General features: G+C 34.4%; 1 protein-coding gene across 2 annotated transcripts in view; it reads left to right on the top strand.

Annotated features, from left to right (window-relative positions):
* LOC142319185 (calpain-B-like) overlaps window positions 1–12,576 on the top strand; it is a 78,569-nt gene extending 65,993 nt beyond the window's left edge. For both annotated transcript variants that reach the window (XM_075356173.1, XM_075356172.1), the window contains exon 14: window positions 8,732–12,576. In XM_075356173.1, the coding sequence (XP_075212288.1) occupies window positions 8,732–8,935 (204 nt within the window). In that variant the 3' untranslated portion in view covers window positions 8,936–12,576. The remainder of the gene's footprint in view (window positions 1–8,731) is intronic.
* The last annotated feature ends 9,739 nt before the right edge of the window (window positions 12,577–22,315 follow it).

Below are 22,315 nucleotides of genomic sequence, written 5' to 3'. Positions count from 1 at the left end.
TTCCAGTATTCTTCTATGGCATTTCCAGTATTCTTCTATGGTATAACTGTAAAGTTATACCATGATGGGCAAGCTAGCTACCATAACTTTATACCGAATTGTAATTTAAACATGAAAACTTTAGTAGCATCGTGGGAAGCAATAAAGACAATAAATTTTGGTAGATAGCTTCTGACAAGAAGGTGCAGGCTTATAACTAATGTAAGTTACTACATTTTAATACAGAAGGGCTAGTTTTCTGTTAAACAATGTTATTTTTTCTAACATTTAAGATAATTCTAATATGAATAGGCATAAGAACTATGCAGTTGGACATCTAGAGATCATTTTTTAGGCACTCAATGTGAGGAACTATCTGGGTGAATCTATTCCCATCTAGAACACCAGGCTACTTACGAATGGATTTTTTCACTCAAAAATTTCATCCACTTAGAATTCAACCTAGGGGGTCTCCAATGCTTGCTTAATAGTACAACTGCAACTACACATTGGGGCAAGTCAATATTACTTTATGAAATCTGGTTTAAAGTCACATCAGAGTTACCTGTTAATAACGCTAATAGATAAAATACCAATTATTGTAAATTTTTAAATTACTCAAAAAAAATTCTTAGTTAAAAAAATTATTCAAAAAAAATGAAGCAGACTTAAAAACCCACTAAAAATTGTAATTCATGTAACTTGGCTTTTCCCAATTAAAGAAATGTTTTTCAAACATTAATATTTTTACCTTCACTTAAATCCCATCATTAGGTAAAAAGAAAAAAATGTATAACTAATACCCTGTCAATTTAATCAGGGAGTTTCATTTCAGGAAAACACTGCATAAGTCAAATAGATTAAGACTTAATAAATAAATATAGAGTTCCTAACTTAAAATAACATTTCGTCATCTTATCATACTAATGTAATCAATCATTCTTCTTTAAATATTATGATAAGAATTATAATTAAAATTATAATAATCTTTTTTTTTTTTTTATGAAGGGAGGTGGAAATGCATTTACGCACAGAGTGTCGGGCTCCCACTGATGGTATTATCCAATCACTATCAGCAGACTACCGACTAAAACCACCACCCTTTCTACCAGGACTCGATCCAGAACCGTTTAACACATTACTTCCGGTCGAGTCCCCCTATACTAGCCTGATTAGGTGCTACCTAATTTTCAGGACTATCCAGGTCAACCTATTTGGCCCTGAGAATGTTGCTGACGAATCGGGTTACACTTTCCCAGGTATTCAGGTCACGGAGCATCAACACAACCACGTTGTGGGGACTCAATGGTCCGAGATCCGCCTCTAGTGTCCCTCGATCTGCCGCCCACCGAGCACATTTGAAAAAGGTGTGCTCAGCGTCGTCCCGTACAGCGGGGCAATACAGGCAGTTGGAGGACGGCGCTTTCCCTATGACATGGAGGTAAGCGCGGAAGTACCCGTGCTCCGTTAAAAATTGGGTCATGTAGTACTCCACCTCTCCATGCCGTCGCTCCGTCCACGGCCTGACCAGAGGGATAAGCCTTGCGGTCCATCGTCCTCTGGTCTCGTGGTCCCAGGTCTCTTGCCATGCAAGGAACGTGGGAGTGCGTTCCTCGTTGACAATGGTCACCCGGTCTTCGCCTGCCCGTCGCCTCCTGTACGCCTTCCGATACGCGAAAGCGGCTCGTAAGGCTGCGGTGCGTTGCACCTGCGCGAGCTGCTTCCGGTTTCTTGTCTCTTAATGTCTGGGCCCACACTTCCGACCCATACAACGGATGGAATGCACTGTGGACATTAGCAATCGCCGTCTGCTGGCCTTCGGTCCACCGACATTCGGTGGACCAAGTAACGTCCAACATAACGAGAAGGACCACACGTCGCGAAAAATGATTGTGGTCCTCTTCTCGCCGCACTGCCTCAACAACCTCCTGAATTGCGTCTAGTGTCGACCGACCCTGCCGGAAACCGTACTGGTTAGGTGTCAGGCCACCTGCCTGATTCATCGCCGCAACCTGTCTATTATTTAACAGCTTCTCCAATATCTTCCCAGCTTTGTCAAGCACACACAATGGACGGTAGGAGGACGGCGACTCTGGGTTTTTGTTTTCCCTTGGGAATTAGCGCAAGACGCGTGGTCTTCCAGCTGGCGCTAAAAGACCCAGCCTTCAGACATGCATTATACATGTCTAGAAGAAGGCGGGGGACAATGGCCGTTAACATCTGGCAGTTCATAAATTTTCATGTCTGGTATTTTGTCTTTCATTCATATATCTCATCCATAGTAATCAACAGTTCATGTTCCCATATACAACGCATATCAGAACAATAGTTATAGCTCTTGCGCCTTGCCTTTGAGCCGGCCAGGATGCTTTTTACTGGACTTGCCCAAGAGAATAATAATAATAATGCCCTGAGGTAGATAATCCCCACGTCCGGAACACAACATCTACGTTCCACGTCCAAGGCGGCAACAGCTGTACTTACGTACAATACATGCAGCTGGCTAACGGGGTTCCAAGTGCTCTTCTCGGACATCCTATTTTACGGCCAAATTACATCTATAGCCTGTATTTAAGGACTGGATTATGCGGTCACCTGCAGGTACGAAAGTTTTAACGATTAAGGACGTGGATTGATACCACCTTTAGAGCTGGCGATGTGGCGGCCACGGTCGAAGTTATTTGCAGGTGTAATGGAGGCCTTTCACTGTCCACATGCCCCCCGCGATGGCAAGCATGTAGTTAAGGTGCCCATATTTTTCGGCGCATGGGAGCCCTGAAAACCTCAGTGTGTAGGGGCCTGGAGTCAGTGCTGAGACTGCGCATTCACTCTCTGCCAAGAAATATGCCGGTTCCACCGGAGTACCGAAACCGACCTCCAGGGTTGGTAGCCCTGGAGTGGGGGTGTGCCCCGGCGGCTAGCCTTGCGAAGGGAAGGGATGCAAAGGGATTAAAGGTCATGCAAACTGAACAACTAACAAGCGTGGCAGAGGGTTTACGAAAACACCCTCGTTTAGAACCGGCCGTTTCGCCTCGGGCGAAACGGAGAAAGAACCCAGAATCCTAGGGTTCAAAAAGAACGCTTCAGGTCACTGTCTGCAGCATATACTTGCCGAATTTTGATTGGAATGAGGATGACATAGTACGATTAATTTCTGAACTTCCCCCACCTGTTTTACTGGTGGGTGATTTTAATGCTCATAATTCTCTTTGGGGATCAGAACGAATAGATCCCCGCGGAAGAGAATTGGAAAGGTTCCTGATGAATTCAGAACTTATTCTTTTAAACGATGGGTCAGGAACTTTTTTCAATGCCAGAGATGGATCGACGTGCTGTATAGATCTTGCACTTATAAGCAGATCGATAGCACCAAGGTACACCTTCCATGTTTTAGACGATTTGCATGGAAGCGATCATTTCCCAGTGCAAATTATAACTGATGTTGCAAGAAAAATATACCCCATCTCTAAAAGATGGTTGTTTCATAAGGCAGATTGGACGAGTTTCACAGCTAGAACGATACTCCCCGAAACAACTGGAGTTATCGGAGCCGATGTCGACGGTATAACAAATGCGATACTTGCGTCGGTATCGAGATATATTCCCAAAACATCTGGGAAACTTACGAAGCGACCCGTACCGTGGTGGATTGATGAAATAAGTGAAGCTATAGAAATAAAGAAAAGAGTGTATAACGCCTTTAAATGTAGATTACTAGAACTATATAATCAAATATGGCGGGATGGAATGTACCCGAAGCAGTGGAAAAAGGCACATGTTGTTCCAGTACCAAAGAAAAATAATAATTTAACCCATCCTAATAGCTACCGCCCTATTTCGTTGACGCGCGCTATGGGAAACATACTTGAAAAGTGATTAATAATCGACTCGTTTGGCTTTTAGAAAACGAAAACCTAATATCACCATATCGAGCAGGTTTTCGACAATACCATTCTACCATTGATCAAATGATCAACTTGGAGAACATTATATACAACAGCTTTATTACAAGGAAACATTGTGTCCGAGTCTTCTTTGATCTTCAGAAGGCTTTCGATATGACCTGGCGACATGGAGTGATTGCTCCAGATACATGAATGGGGCATTGGTGGCAATCTGCCAGTTTTACTCAGCAACTATATGAATGACCGTACTTTCCTATTACGCGTCAACTATGAATATTCATCTGAAAGAAGCTTGGAAAATGGCATACCACAAGGTTCGCCGTTGAGCGGTACCTTGTTTACGATCGCCATTAATAAATTTATATTAGCCATCCCAGTAGAAATTAGCAAAAGCGTCTATGTTGATGATTTGGCAATTGTGTATGCTAGCAACAAGATTGCTATGGTGAAATACAAATTACAACGAGCGATTAACGCTCTAAATGAAGTTGCAAGGAATAATGGATTCCAATTTTCACCAGAAAAAACGTGTTGTGAACACTTCTGTAGGAAGAGAATTCCTCACCAAAGTCTTATTTTGACAATCGGCAACAATTCAATACAATATGTGAGATTTTTAGGACTGGTATTGGATAAATCCATTACGTGGGGATTAGATATACAGGACTTGAGTGATAGATGTAAAAAAGCCCTAAACATTATAAAATGTTTATCGAACATCAATTGGGCCTCAGATAAAGAGATATTATTGAGACTATATAAGGCATTGGTACAATCAAAACTAGACTACGGATGTATTGTATATTCATCCGCTAGGAAGTCGCATTTAAGAAAGTTAGACGTTATTCACAATAGCGGAATAAGATATGCGACAGGCGCTTTCCGCACTAGTCCGACGACTAGTCTAATGTCTGAAGCCGGAATACTGCCACTACATTATAGAAGAGAGATCCTTTTGTTAAGATATGCAGCAAATATATGGGCTTTTCCTGTCCATATAAATAACAAACTTTTTAACAATCATCCTTTGGCTGTGCATTGTACGAACATCGTGCTACCTATTCCAGACCAGCCGGAATTAGGTACCACGAATTAAGAAGAAAACACGAAATTGTTATTCCAGATACATTAGCAATTTCTACGAAAGAAATACCGCCATGGCTCTTGCCAGCGGTAAATACAAGGTTGGATCTCTCTCAGGAAGAAATAAAAAAGAAGTTTTAGCAGCCGTCAGTAGCTACGAATAACATATAAGAATTTATACTGACGGTTCTAAAACCGAACATGGTGTTGGATGCTCCATACAGCAAGCTCTTCGGTACACAGAACACTATTGTGAAGAGAGAGTGCTGATATGTTCTGATTCTCTAAGTGCACTTGTTGCAGTTCGGAAGAAGAAAACTAAGGATGCCCTAATTGCAAATATCCTGTCCATTTTGTACGTTCTAAATCAACGAGGACAGCGATGCGTATTTGTATGGACTCCAGGGCATGCTGGTATTGCAGGTAATGAAAGCGCAGAGTAAGCTGCCAGAAACGCAACAGTCTGCGATGTTTTGGATGCAATTCCTATAAGGGTGGCAGATGTTAAGAACTGTCTAACTAATATAAGAAACAAGTGGAATACTGATTGGAGGAGTTTAAATACAAAATTAAACTCAACCCAAACTTCTCCTTATAAATGGAAAAACGAGTGAAGTTGACTCGCCGAGAACAAGTGGCTGTAACCAGACTTAGAATCGGTCACACGCGAATAACAAATTCATATTTGTTAACCGGCGAAGAGAGACCAATGTGCGGTGTTTGTAATAAAACACTTACAATAAAGCATCTAACGGAAGAATATACCATATATGAGGACCTCAGAAAGAGGTTCCGGCTAAGAAATGATATTGCTGCTGATTTGGATAATGGAAAATAAGAAAAGATAGTTGCTTATTTACACGCCAGTGGACTTCTTAGAAGTCTGTAAAAGTGAAAAATTTAAAACTGTGTTAAAATCTAAGAGGTAGTTTTATATATATAAAGGAGTCTCGAAGCATGGCACGTATAGTGACGGGAGGTAGCCCTCTTGACTAGGCCACCCTGGCTCGCCTGCATGCAAAAGCAGTGAGTCGGGGTATGTTCAACGATGGCATGGGTAACCCTCAAGGGTGGACTTAGGGCGCGAGGCTACGGGTAAGTGCAATGCATGCCTGAAGCCAAGTAGGTCAGGACCGGCAAGGGTAGCCTCCCCGCCGAGGGGCTTTTTGGCCGTCCTGAACAGGTGGTCAGATTGATCTTATGACGCTGGGAGGACCCCGATGGGTTACGTCCTACGGGACTGTTTATAGTGAGGAGTCAACTGCCACCGCATCCTGAGGCGACTGATATGACAGAACTGCTTAAAGGCAGTTCTGGTCGCCCCGAGGGTGCTCAAATAAATAAATAAATGAGACAGGTAGAAAGAGTATTGTAAAGACTTAGATTTTTTCTAGTTGTTCTTTGGGATATTATCTCAAATTTTAAGATCAGGGCCCTTTACACCCCACAAGTGTTGTTTGTTTATTGCTGTGCTTTAATGTTTTTGTGTACTTTGTGCTTTTAAATAAAAATGTAAGGACCCTTTACACCCTTACATATGACGACCCTGATGGTGATACTAACCTCTTTTTAAGAATGTGACGAGGGCTAATGACCTTAGCAGTCGATGCCCGTAATAAAAATAAAAAATAATAATTATATTACATTATTATTATAATAAGAATTAAATTACATGACGTTTTAACAATTTTAGTTGCTTATTATAAAATGAATTTCATTGTTACTCAAAAAAACAAATTTCAGAAAATTCTGAAGTACTTTTTCATCCAATAATATAGTTTGGCTTACTGCCGATTGATTTCATGCTGCGTGGAAGGACTATAAATGCAGAAGCCTACTGCGAAACTCTATGTAAGTTACGGGTGTGTCATTCAAAATCTACTACTAAGAACATTTGGATGGGAAATTTATGATCAACCACCATATAGTCCATATAGCTCCTTCTGATTACCATTTGTGTGGGAAATTGAAAGAATTTGTAAGTAGTAAGCAATTCGCAGATGATGATGAACTTAAAAATGCTGTTTATCAGTGGCTAAATGGACTGGCGGCAGAAGAATACGACAAGGGTATATTGAAGATAGTTTATCGCTACAATAAATGTCTTAATTCATGTGGGGATTACATAGAGAAATAGTATAAGGTATGTGGTTTAAGAGAAATAAAAAATATTTACAAAGTTTTCAGAATAAACTTTTTTTACAATGAAACGGTCTTTACTTTAGAGATAACTTCTTGTAAAAAGGTTTAAACTAATAAAGTTCATTGATTATTGTGCAAATTTTTAAAAAAATTAAAGTTACAACACTTTTAATTATAGATGATCAGATCCTATTGCAATATTTAATTGTTTAATAAAAAATATTTAGAACTACAGTCCTTAAAAGAGCTTTTTTTGAATGACTGAATAATCAGTCACGTCAAGTACATTTCAAAACAAATTAACAGTGTCACTTGTAACAGTATGAGTATTCAGCACTCCCATTAGCAGTTTAAAGAAGCTTCATTTAAAGCAAATACTGGTTCAGACTGTAGAAATCATATTCCTATTATTAGCCTATTTCCAGTTTTAGGCCTACTAATATAGGGAATTACATCATCAGCAATAATTTTAAATTGTACCAGTCTGGATATTTATAAAATGGTTTTTTAACTGATAGCAGTAAATTTTATGTATAAAAGTTTTAAATACTTTACTTGTGTGAACTTCCTTTTGTCTTCAAGCTGTCGCTGAGAATAACGAGTTGTTTTCATTCTGTAAGATATGGCCCTGATGTTTGAATATGTTTTGAAGGATGTCTGTTGTTATTCTGAATTTGTAAAGTGTATAATTAAAATTGCAATTATTAATTCAAGATGTGATTCTAATATGTTTCGGTGCTTTTTCATATTTTCAATTATTCAAGAATTTATAGTTTTTGTCTGTTAGATTTCTATGTTACTGATGTTTGAGCATGTTACGTGTTTCAGTAAGGTAATCTTGAAAATGAAAGCAGTTATGAAATGAAGTAGTTTTAATGTACCCTGCGTATTGTGAAAAGCTGGACCCTGCTTGTCCTATGAAATTCCTAAATTAGAGAGGTCCAGGTTTTGCCATTGTGCATTTACAACTACTCTCAGCATCTCAGCAATTTCAGTCGTAGTTTCTGAAAAAGTTTTCATTTAAGGCAAAACCTAGCTCAAACTAAGGAAAATATTTCAATAATTATATCCTCAATTCTATATTTTTTAAAACTACTTTATATTTTTCACATAAGGTAAATCATGGATATAAAAGTCAAACTATGAATATTTGCCATAAAGGTTGCAAACTTCTTTCTGAAATTAATCAAAACAATAATTAACACAGATTGTTGTCAAATCCAGTCACAATAAGATCCTCTCATATCAGATATGTAACCACATAAAATTACGGGGGAAATAGATAAAACTGGAAAAAAGTTTATTTTAACATTAAAAGTTAAATTAATTTTTATATAAACTATCATGTAGATGGAGGTTTGTATATTGTATTGCACACATACAATATCTAACTCATACTCATATCATTTGTAACATAATTTTTAACCTCTTCTAACATTTAAAAATTTGTAAATAATATTTCTTTAATTTGTGCCAAAATCAATTTTTTTTTTAAACTTCAGAAAATTAATCACATTAGGTTTGAAGAGTGATGTACATAAATAAACTGGCCAGTAAGCCAATCTAATTACAACTGTCAAGAATGGATAATTGTGAGTAATGGTCAATTTCTTATGTTACAGATTATATTCAGAAGATACCAAGATGAAGAAACAAAAATGCTTAGCAGTCATTACATTCAAGCTGGTCTGTTAGAAATTGGCTATCATGTAAACAAACGTACTTTAATTAATCTGGTTAATTGTTATTCTTCGGAAAGTAAAATTTCATTGGAAAATTTCATTATTTGTGTAGTTCAACTAAACATTATGATAAATAGGAAATAATTTATATGCATAATGACACAATAAAAATGTAACAACAAATAAGTACACACTGTAGATCAGCTAACCCAAAATGTTTGAGTTAACTTGTTATAAATTTGTAACAGTTTAAAAAAATTTGCAATATTGATTAAATTAAAGCCTACTCTATTTTATATTAACATATCTACAATTCATTCTAAGAGTAAGAAATATGTAAATTACAGTCATAGCAACAGACAGGAAAATTCAGTTTTTTGCCCTTTCTGAGCTGAACTTAATTACAACAAAACAATTTTGTAAAGTAGCAGTAATATGTTTAAAAATAATAACTTTTATCTCTCAGATTTTTAGACAGTTTGGTAGTAAGTGTTTTTTTTTAAATGATACTCCATTTCTGTAAACAAGATAATTTTCGACAAAAGTGAACAGTCTCATAACAGAAATTCAACAATGTGATTGTCTGTTTTTTATTACAATTGAGTTTAACAAGAAACTTGAAAAGTTTATTTTTAAGATTTTTGTTTAGATTGTTCATATGTGGGAATACAGTCTTCAGCATGTAAAACCGTACTGTATTTTTAAAACTAACAAAAGATACATTAACCATATCAGCAATTCTAATTCTAGTGCTCTACTTTAGGGCTATTTGTTTTATTAAATTTAAGTTAGCACTGGAACTATGATTTGTTTGAAACTGTAACAAAAATGTTCATGTATTTGTTGTGTAAACTTATATTCTTTAAATAATTTTTTTATCCTCACAAATAAACATGCAAAAAATGTAGATTTTATATGTTGATGTTATTAGAATTTGTCTGTAATAGTAACATATAACATAATTTTAATGGTTGGTTATAACAGGGTAATTGAAAATAAAAAACCCATGCAAAAAGGAGAGCTACTTATTTTGTATGCCTACTGATGAAAATATGTAATTATGATTGTAAGTACCCAAACTACTAAGGTGAGTTTTGATGACTTAGGCCTACATTTACAAATAATAAAAAAATGCACTCAAATGCTGAAATACTCTTATGTGAAATAATATTCACATGGAAAAGGGGAAATTTTCCAGGTGATTTAAATATTGGTAGAGTAGTTTGAGTAGTTTCTATTACCTCTACAAAATTTGTAAGTAGTTATTAACAGAAAATAAATAAATGCCTATGGAAATGCACAAGGCTCCTAAAAATACTAATTTTTTTTTTTTAAAGTTAGACTGGTTTAATCGAAGCTTCTCCAAGAAAACACCAATTTCCTGGTTCATTAAAAAAGTAAAATAGACATTAAAAACACTCCATTTGTAGCAACTTACTTACACAAATTTTTGGCTGTATTAATTGAATGGCATTGAATTTGTGGGAAATTCAGCTATTTACTACAGCTACATAAGTCTGTTTTTTATTTTACATGCAGATGATGTATGGATAAACCACAGATTCTGTTACAGTTGACTTGAATTAACCTCACATATTGTGTCTGAAATAGTGTAGAATATTCTACTGAAAATAGGCTTAAAGCAAATATTAATAAATTTGTCATAAGAATTTAGAGTAGGTAATTATGAATTACAAAATTAGGTCAAAATGAATTTGACTTATTATTGCTTGATAAGTTAAGTTTGCTCATGCCAACCAACTCCCTTTGCCTACACCATATTGTCAGTGTCATGTACAATAGGAAGATTAAGTGGTTATTATGATTAAACACTGAAAAATAGTTATTTTGGATTCTTTTGGACTTTTTTTACTAAGAAGTTATTTTGCACGATTTAACTCACATTTAAGGTACAGTTTATATACAGTAGCAAACAAATTAATCCGAACAAAGGGAATTTTTGTTCTGTTGTAGGGAATTTTCATTCTGTAGTGACTGCTTGCTGTTTGGTGTTTCAGGATACAGTAGTTCATATACAAACAGAATTAGTAGTTTTTGTGCTTATATAATCTATTGTCAATTATTTTTTTGGTGACCTTGTGAATTTCTGTTATAAGTTTATTATTCATTTCTAGTTAATACAATGGATATAACTTCACGAAAACGAAAACAGTCAAAAATTGTTGCTCTGTCCTAACACATACAAATGACTCAAAGACAGATTGCCAGAGAGTGTAGTGTGGGGTTAGGTACTGTAAGTGAAAGCATGAAAAGATTTAGGGAAACAGGTTTCGTGCCTCCAAAGAAAAAAGGAAAATGTGAATGGAAAAAGAAAATCACACCTACACAGGATCAATTACTAATAAGAAAAAGCAAAATTAATCCACGATTGTCAGCTGTTATCATTAACCGGGACTTCAGACCCAATAAGACTAATGTTTCTGATATGACAGTTTGTAGAAGATTGTTGGTAGTGGGAAGGATTGCTCAGAAACCTAAAATGAAGCAGTTACCGACACAGGTTATGAAGACAAAAAGACTTTAATGGGCAAAGGAACATAAAGAATGGACTATTAAGATGTGTAAAAAAATTTATTTTTTCAGATAAGACTCATTTCTTTGTCCAAGGGGAGAGAGTAGCCTACATTCATAAGCCAGCAGATCAGAAGACTACTACATCAGCACACCTGCAACAAGCTCCCAAACACCCAGCCAAAAAGAAGTTTTACATATGAAGGGCCAGGAGCACGTCTATGGATGGGAGATGAAATCAGACCAATACATTAACATATGCCAAAGAAAAATAACCCCACTTATGCAGAAGAACCCAGAACACATTTCCCAACAGGACCTTGCACCATGTCACTTGTCAAAGAAAGCAAAAGAGTTCTTCAGAAACCAAAAGATTTGAGTGGTCTTGTGACCAGGGACTCCCCCAACCTGAATCCCATTGAAAATTTATGGACTATATATATATATATTGACTTATTTAGGTTAAACTTTTTATAATCCATTTTTCATCTTTTTTTTCATATATTGGCTGAATTTTCCACAAATTCAATGCCATTCAATTAATACAGCCAAAAATTTTTGTAAGTTGCTACAGATGGAGTGTATAAATCTATATATACAGTATAATATTCTTTCAGCCTCTACAAAGCACAGAATTAGAGAAACACTCTTACCTTTAATCTTTTATTCCATCAACACGCTTTTGAACCTAACTCCATCCTCAGTGATGTTTTTTATAATTTTTAAACTGTTTACATTTACACAATAAAATTTTTAGCTGTTTACATTTTGTAAAAATTGTTTGTTTAAAATAAAATTAAAAATTGTTTAAATTTAACAGACTTTTAAAAACATTTAAAATAAATTTTGAACAAATATTTGTTCTAAATTTATGTTGTTCGGTGAGTTATTAGTAAACAGTAGTGAGAGTGTTAGTATTCTATTCAATCAAAAGGTGTAGGGTAGTTCTATTGTGAACAGTAAAAGTAGTAATATTTGCAGAAAATTTAACTGTATGAACTTTAGTATTTTCTAGTGTTATCATGTTGTTAATGCAATATTAGTTTCTATCAGTAATTTTTAACATTTTTAGTAAATTGGATTGTATTCTGGTTTTTACAACTTAACTGTCATTAAATAAATCTTTTCCTGTTTATTTAAATTACTATTTTGTATGTTTTATATATATGTATTGTCATTATTATTATTTTTATTATTATTATTGAAACTATTATTTTTATTATTTATCTTGTTTTTATGTCTCTACAGTAATAAATTGTATTTATAAAAAAATGTAGTTTGTTAGTCTCTCAATATACCGATTGAACCGTGAAAAAGCTACTGTATATTAATAAAGAATAATTATTCAATGAAAATTATTGATGCTATTTATAATAAGAGATATATCCAGTTCAGAAAAAGAAAAAAAAAGCGTTCAACAGAAGATTATTTATTTAGCAATACCATATGTCTGAGATAATCTGAAAACACTGATAGAATTGTAAGCAATAAATTTATGATCGCATACAATAAATATAATAGTGTAGAGCATGTTTTAAAAATTAAAAGCATCAGTAGAATAATTAAATCAATAAAATCTTGTTTACAATGCTCCCTATGGCGATTATAGCAGGAAATATGTTAGACAATCTTCTAAAAGTGTTAAAATAAATAACAATAAAATCTCATACAACATAGTAAAAATGAGATAACAAGTTAGAAAACCATAAAAGAAACACAACATAAAGTCGATTACAATAATGTGAAAATACAGGAACGTGAAACAAAAATACTAAAAAAACAACTCTAAAAATATAAAAAATACACACTTTACAAAATATACACATGGATTGATTACAAGTATAATGAATCCATAAACAATAAAACTAATTGCGGGTTTAAATATCACAGAGAAATTTTATAAGTGATGGAAAAATTGCAAACAGAAAAAACATTATCATTTTAAATCATTATTCTACATGTTATTTACCATACTTTTCTATTTCTATTTTTACTTTCCTGTAAAAAGTAAAGGAAGTATTGTGATCACGAAAAATTTCAGTTTTGAAATTTCAACGGAATTATCCATTTTGACAATCCTGAACCATTTTGACTTGTTTCAGCGTAACATCCATACATACGTATGTATCAAACTCAAAAACAATTAGCTATAGGATGTTGAAATTTTGGATTTAGGCTATTAACAACCAGTTGTGCACCTCCCCTTTTGATAGCAATCAACTAAATCGAATGTGTCCAAAAAAGTCCAAATACCAAAACAATTTGGATTTTGTACTTTTTTTTAACTGCAGTAATAAGCCCTCATTGAGAGCTTTTCAACGGTATATCATAAGTGATACTTATTTTTATTGGTTCAAGAGTTGTAGCCAAATAAAATTTTAATTAATGAAATATTTGGATCTTACCAGGGGAAGGCACATCGGTTCTAATCAGACTTCATCTCCTATTTTTTAACTTTTTTTTTTTAATTTAAATATATTGATTTATTAATAATTAATAATCACTGATTGTAAATTTTTTTTACAATAAATAATAATTCAATAATAACAAAAAAAAAATATCAGAAGTTATTAATGAAATAAAACTTTATGTACTTTTCATTAAAAAAAAATGTATACATGTAATTTATTAGGCGTACAAGGTCATTGGTGTCCACATCAGATTTTTATTACAAACAAAGTCAGCATAATTATCTTGCTGTTGTATATAAGTTATTACATCATAAATACAGTTATTACTATATTAAATACATTTCAATTTAAATATATTAACTATTTATAAATTTACTACATTTAATTGTTCATGTGAATCGTACATGCTAACAGCATAATAACAAATTGCAGATGGAGTAACAATGAGTTAAGAGTTGGAGTAACAGGATTGAGTAGGTTTTGTATCAGGGAGTAAGGAATATTTTGGGTTGGAGTGAAATGAGCAGTAAGGATATGTAATTATCAATTTTCACGATTTAACTGTTAAGTGGTCCAACCCATTGGTAGCTTATTAGTGTAGTATGTTCCCATTCGTTAGCATATGAAAATGCTATACTATAAGTGAAACCTAAGAAACATCAGTTTATTTATTTATCCTTTAGTTAATTAATATCTTTTTTTTTTGTAAAATCAAAAAGGAAAAATAAAATATTAATCACTTATCTACCTTGAGGGTAAATCATTATGGTACAACTCTTTTTTCTGTTTAGTCTCCGGAACCACCGTAAGGTATTACTTCAGAGGATGAATGAGGATGATATGTATGAATGTAAATAAAGTGTACTCTTGTACAGTCTCAGGTCGACCATTCCTAAGGTGTGTGGTTAATTGAAACCCAACCACCAAAGAACACAGATAACATGATCTAGTATTCAAATTCATATAAAAGTAACTGCCTATATTAGGATTTGAACAATAGAGCTCTTGACTTGAAAATCAGCTGATTTGCGATGATAAATTCACCACTAAACCAACCCGGTGGTTCATTATGGTATAATTGCCGCAATGAATCTTAAGCTTGGATTACAACGGCTAGTACAGTGCCTAGTGCCCAAACTGAAAACATTCAGCTTACTTTTTACATGCAGAAGCAAATTGCTTTCTTGTTATTACAACTTATTATTTTATGTTACTGGATGGGTATTATATTTTACTTTTTCTACTCTTACTTATATTTTACTTCTAATTCTGCTCTTATTCTTTATAAATAATTAAGGATTTTTTTTGCGACGACGCAATGCCGCATAACATATGCAATCTATGAGTATGTGGCGCCCAGTCATGCTGCAGTTGCATCGTGCGCAAAGGGTGCGTTTCCTCCTGACATCAGGTACTTGTGTGTGACCCTCGTATGTCCTATTCACAATCGACAGAGGACTACTTCCTCACGCCGAGTTTTTCTGCATGAGGAGTCCCATGGCAACACAGAATCTTTAATCTACTGGAGTTTATTATCAACGGTAGCCCTCCAGTCACCTTGCCACTTTGCTCTTAGTGATTGTTTTACATAATTAATAAAATCAGAAGTAGCAACTCGGGTGGTGAAAGGAGGCTGATTACATGCTTCTTTGGCAGCTGAATCTGCATGTTCATTACCCGGAACCTTTACGTACCAAAAACTTACTTCTGTGTTGCGATTATTCAACTCGGCGATTGGTTGTAAATTTCAATGACGATAGGATGTTTGGAATAAAAGTTTTATATGGCTGGGAGAGCACTACACGAGTCACTGCAAATATGAATATTTCTGTATTTAGGGTTAATGATATTTAGAGCCTTATTTATAGCGTATAGTTCAGCCGTAAACATACTCGTAATACCGGGTAGACCAAACATATAAGTTCTTTCATTGACAACAAACGGTATCGTTTTGTTTCGATCCATCAGTGCATACCACCACGTCTGGGTTCATATTGTAGAGAACACACTGAAACATTTGCTGGAAGACAGTAGGTAGTGTTGATTGTTTATTGTATGTCGTAAGGTCAAAAGTAAAATTTATAAGGTTTATTCCCCAAGGAGGATATGAGCACGGATACGATGGAAAGAATGACGGTGTGTCAACATTTATATGCTGCAGCAGACGTCGGGTACGGACACCTACAGGTAGGTGCAGTACAACGTAGACAGTGCTCATACTTTCCTAAATTAGGATTTCTAAGGACTAAGTCAAAAGCCGGGTGATTTGGCTGTCCTTTGAGACGAGCAAAATAAGGTAATAAAAGCTGGTCTCGTCTATCCCAAAGTGATGGTTCACCACAGTCTACAAGTAAGCTTGCGACAGGGCTTGACTTAAACGCGCCTGTGGCAAGCCGAAGGAAACCATGATGTACACCATCCAGCATTTTAAGCACGGTTTGACGAGCTGAAGAGTAGGCGACACAACCATAATCTAAACGGGAACGAACAAAGGAATAGTAAAAACGTATCATACATGACCGATCGGCTCCCCAGTTGGTGTTACTAAGGACTCGCATCATATCTAAAAGTTTGGAACATTTTGTTTTTAATTCTTTTATATGTTTGACCCAAGTAAGACGGCTATCAAAAAATAAACCAAAAAACTTGACATAAGGAGAGAGCAATAAGCTCTCCGTTAAGAAAAACTTGGAGAATAGAACGGTTTCGTAACCGAGAAAAGACTACACATTTTGTTTTGTCGGATGAAAATGTGAAACCAGTAATCCTGGACCAAGCTTCAACGTGAGATATATTGTTCTGTAGTAGTCTCTCTGCTGTGGGTGTTGAACGGCTCGCAATGTAAATAACAAAATCGTCAACAAATAGAGAACATGAGACAGGAGCCTGCACACAATTGGTAATACTGTTTATGGCTACAGAAAATAAGGTGGCACTTAACAAACTACCTTGAGGCACTCCATTCTCCAAGATGACACTACCTGAGAGCGAATCATCCACATGAACACAAAACGTTCGGTGATTTAAGAATCCCCGGATAAAAGCAAGCATATTGCCCTTGATTTCCCATTCTTTGAGGGTGTTAAGAATACCACGTCGCCAGGCCGTGTCGTACGCCTTTTTTATATCAAAGAAGATAGCGACGAGATGCTGGCGATTTAGGAAAGCATTCTGTATGGCTGTTTCCACTGACACTAAATGGTCAATGAAAGATCGTCCTTGTCGGAAACCACACTGTTCTGGAAATAGAAAGCCATGTCTCTCCAAGTACCATGTAAGCCTGCGGTTTACCATACTCTCCATTATTTTACACAAAACACTTGTTAAAGAAATAGGGCGGTAGCTTGAGGGGTAGCTTTGTTTGCTATTCAGCAAACAAAGGTCTAAGTCTTATCTCACAGTGTGTACTATATTTCCTCGAGTGGAGCAGAAGGTCGAGCCCCAGGAAACATGGTGGGCATTGAAGTCTCCTACTATTAATGATGGAGATGGTATTTGTGTGTGGAGATTTGAGATATCCAGAGCACTGAACTCAGTGTACTGCAAAGCAGGAATGAGAGTGGTTAGTTGAATCCTTGTAGCCGACAACCCATTCTTCATGAAAATAGCGAATGGGGTGTCGGCTACAAGGATTCAACTACCACTCTCATTCCTGCTGTTGCAGTAAAGGTCTCTATCCCCTTCAACGTTAATAATTCCTAACAATAATTTTTGTATGAGATTTTGAGGGTGTCCCATTTGAAATGTCCTACTTTTATTTAACTAGATCCCCCAAAATATTACAAGAATCGATATGAAACAAAAATTAAATTAAAGCCAGTCTTATCAAGTTGTAACAAAAAAATCACATTACATTTCAGCGCTTCCACATGTGCCTCCCAATCACACGAAAATTATCCAGCCGATAGGGGACTTCTTGCCATGTTTGTTGAAGCATTTCTGTTGTGTTGTAGAAATGGCATTCCATATTCTCTCACGCAACTTCTTGATGTTTGCTACTTTTTTCGTATACACTGTGTCTTTGACATAACCCCAGAAGCAAACGTCCAGAGGGGTTATGTCTGGTGAACAAGGTGGTCAGATAATTTAACCACCTACTAGGAAAAGCTCATCCAGCTTTCCCTTACCTCAAGGAGCCAGTTCAGGGGGCCCTATCTTTCTGGAATATGTTATTAGGATGGCTTATGCTCAATTTGTGAGAATGCAAACTGCTCCAACATGTCAAGATATGAAATGCTCGTCACATTATTTACAGGGAAGAAAAAGGGCCCTATGACGGCATCATGAGACCACACCACACATTAAGTTCAGGACTGATTCTCTCAAACTCAACTATCTAACGAGGAGGCTCTGACCACCAGTTTCTACAGTTATGAATACTGTCGTGGCCTGAAAGTGAAATGTGGCCTCATCGGAAAAAAATCAATGACAGAAATTAAGGATTTTGGTCAATGCGTACAGATTTTTTTTTGTAAAAGCCGCTCTCTTCAGGTTATCTTCTGGTTTCAGTGCTTGGAGCAATTGCACTTTGTACAAGTGCAACTTCAGAAGCTTATGTACAACTCTGTTAACGGTTGCCACGAAGCTCTGCGAATGAACATATGTGGGCTTCTTTGAAATGTTTCAGTGATACGCTCCACGTTCTCTTCTGATTCCATTTGACGGCAACGCCGTGCATTTTACTAATTGAACTAGTTTCAAAAATGTTCTCCTTCAAGGCCTAAGTCTCTCTCTTGTGTTTGGTCAAAACTAATTGTTGTCTGGATGGTTCTCAGTCTTGTGTCCGATAAAAAGTAAAGTTTTGTGATTGTATATGTTATAATGTTAAACACATTCAGGGACGGTACGCAGTTTATGGTCAAAATTTGTAGTACTCCAATTAGTAAATTTATCAACTCGTAATGACTGGTTACAAAGGATTATGATTGGTTGGAATTTACTGCTTAATAATTCGTCAGTTAAATTTAAGGTTGTGATTGGTGTGATGTAGTGACTTTTTGATTGGTCAATCGTATTCGTACTTGTGACTGATTAGGAAAATACGATATTCTGATTAGTTAGTTATTGAAGTAATCTGTGGGGGCGGTGATACTTATGGTAATCTTCGATATGGCAGGATGAAAATGTATTGTCATTGGTTTATATTTTATCGACTTTGTTTCGGAGGAATAGAATTGTGTTTGGATCACACTTAATTCTTTTTATGCACGTTAGGTGACTTATGAAAGGGTAATGTTAAATAAATTTTTACCAAATTGCACTATAATTAAAAAGTATTCAATGCCGGTACCTAAATTTTCTACATATTCTTACATTAGATTCTGCCATTATAAAATTTCCTACAAATCTGGTTACTTTATAGGCAAGTATTTTTACCATTACCCATTAATATCTACTTTCACTGGAAAGTAAAATGATGTAACTTATCATGAAACATTAATTGTTTAGAAATTTAAAAAAATTTAATATTTACTGTGAAATATTATTAATCTATTACACTAATATATTTCAGAATGTACCGTTGAATTTTTTATCACGTTTGGTTTGAATGTAAAATCCATAACATTTGCAAAGTCATTTGTTATATTTAAATAGAAATTTATGAGGGAGTATTTCTGTATTTACAAAGACATCCATATGTTTTAATTACTAAGTCAATAATATTAGTCTGTATTATTACATAAATAAAATAAATATTTTTATTTCATTTTAAGCGAATACAGAGATGTTGGCTTAAATTTTCAGCAATGTGACTGATTCTTTCAAGAAAATCACCACTAAAACTATTCTGATGCGTATCGTTTTTAAATTATTCAAATTTCTCGTCTAATTTTGATGCAGTAGAACATAAACAGAGAATGAGTTATATTACGTGATATTCTCGTTTTAAAAAAGAGTAGAAAGATTATCAAATTCGATAATCATAGAAATTTATATTTAACTGTGGAAAATTTTAATCATACATTTATTTAGTACAATGTCGACAATTTACCTACCAAGAATAAATAAGCATTTCCTATTATCACTGTAAAATCGTAATTATTATTCATTACCGATATTTTTTTTTTGCTTAACCTCCGGGTCCGCAGTTAGTTAGTTAAGATTTTTTTTTTCTACATAAAGTTATTTTTTATTATATAACATCTGCGTTTGGATTAATTTGCATGCTACTGTACAAACACTGGTTTTGTGACTGTACGCACAAGTACATTTGACATTTGTAATCTGACTGAAATGAGATTCTCTGCTCTACGAATAAGAGAAGCAATATTAAATTCTGTGTCAAATTTGCAAAAATCAAGACTTTTGAAATGGTCTACAGTACAGTAAATGGTCTACAGTACACTAATAGTGTACTGGAAGACTAAGTTCTGAGTAGCACTAATGCTTCAACAGACACAAATAGATGTCTGATCAACCCTCCATGAGCTCTGACAAATTTAAATAAAATTAAACAACCTGGGCATAAGGATCATCATTCACATAACTCATCAGGTCACAGAAAAAAGGAAATTTCTGGCATTATCTGGAAAAGTAGATACAGTTTTTACATCTATTTTAAACATGCATATTGCTAAATTCATCCCCAGCCTCCTGATCCCTGAGCAGGAGACCGTGTCAAAATCTGCCTGAATTTCCACTATTAAGCTCGATTAACCAAACCTTGCTGAGAATCATTATTTGTGATGCCAGTTAATACTGTAGCTGCAACCCAGCCTAAGCAGCAGTCCTTACTATCAATGAGCCAGAAATCTCTGAAACTGTAAAAGGTGAGGCAAATGATAAGTGCAACAGAGAGCCAGCACATCAAATTTTTTTATAAGATTTTCATTTTCAGGGTTATGCATCATGAATTTCTCTCAAAGGTGGCACTATCAACACAAAGTTCTATTGTAATGTTCTGAGGTAAACATTAAGACACATTTAGTGCGAATATCCTGCACTATAGCACAAGAATAGTAGCTAAATTTTTAGATAAAGGTCATGACTACTACATTTCTTCAATACTGTTGGTAAAATTCAATTGAACTGATCAAACACAGATACCCAATTGTATAGTAACAGAGTAATTTATATTGTGAATTCTTAATTACGACTACAAATAATGAAATTCACCCGTTTAAGTATATATTTCCAAATTACATGTCATACATAACAAGACGTGCAAATCAAAGGCACCATCTACAGATTATTTTAATGAACCATTAGATTCTTGTTTAAAAATAAAACTTATTTATTGCAGTACACTTTAAATTGCACTAAACTTTTCTTTAATGTTTTTAATTCAGAAACGCTTTGATTTGTCCTTGAATAAATAAATAATGCATTATTTACAACAAGTAGAGGTAATTTAAGAGTTTGTTTCTCTGGGCATGCTCCTATAGATACTTTAATGAGAAAGATGAATAGAATCATGAAATGACACATCCAGTTGGAAATTGAACCTGAGGTCATCTGATGATCTGAGGCCACCATGCTTACCTTTTTATTAACATGAAATGTATGAAAACTGTAGGAGAGAAATGTGTTTTGCCAATCTAAATTTGAGTGCTTCTAAAAACATTTTGTATGTTTAATAACACTATCTGTTACATAAGATGCTAAAAAAAAAGAGAATGTTGTAATTTTTTTGTATAATTTCTCATCTAAATAACATTAACAAATATATCCTTTTAAAATCTTTTTTTATATTAATTAAAATTGTCTTACATTAATTAAAATTTTTAATTAAAAAACCAACGATCATTTTATTTTATTTACCTATATTTTTATTTATTTTACATTTTTATTTTTATATTGTGTTATCTTGCTCTCAATTGTCTACTCTAGTTGACTAGCATTCTTTTTATCATATACCCTCTTTGTTTTCTGTTAAGATTGTACAATTAAGATTCTAGTGTACATAAACACTGCAACTGCAAATCCATCTAGGATATACAATAGCTACCCTATACAGATGTGGAATAATGATAAATAAAAGACACAAACACTTGAAACATACCTCATCGATATCGAAATAACCCTTGGCACATTCAATGTATTAAATAATATGATAAATAATTATTTTCTTACCAATGACTACAAAAACATCTCAATGAAATCCAGAAATATTTTTTATAGTCATCATTACATTTTCAACCAAGAAAATTCTGTTTTTTTTTTGTTTTTTTTAAGGGTGAGTTTAATCAATAAATAATATATTTTTTGAAATGCAATAAATGCAAATTTCTACAGTAATAAATTTCATTCAAAACAACATTACATGCTTGTAACAATGTCTTTGAAGGATAACACAATAACTCCACTTTTGTAACTGATTAACATTATAAAAGAGAAAGATATATTAATATTATCAAAAACATTTAAAATAATAAATTTTACATGACTATTTTTAAAAGTAAACTATATTTTAATAACAAAAAATGAATATATACAAGTAAGGTTAAGAAAATTAATTTTGTTCAGCAAGTGTAGAATTCATCTTAAAATTAAAGATTGTTTAGTACATTTAATAAGCAAAATAAAATATTTTACCTTTTATAAACTTCAGATACATTGAAATTAAAAAAAAAATCAATAG

Source organism: Lycorma delicatula, chromosome 2, assembly GCF_047948215.1.
Source record: "Lycorma delicatula isolate Av1 chromosome 2, ASM4794821v1, whole genome shotgun sequence".
NCBI lineage: Eukaryota > Metazoa > Arthropoda > Insecta > Hemiptera > Fulgoridae > Lycorma > Lycorma delicatula.
The sequence above is the reverse complement of the archived record's forward strand: the minus strand, read 5'-3'. Positions and strand labels throughout refer to the sequence as shown.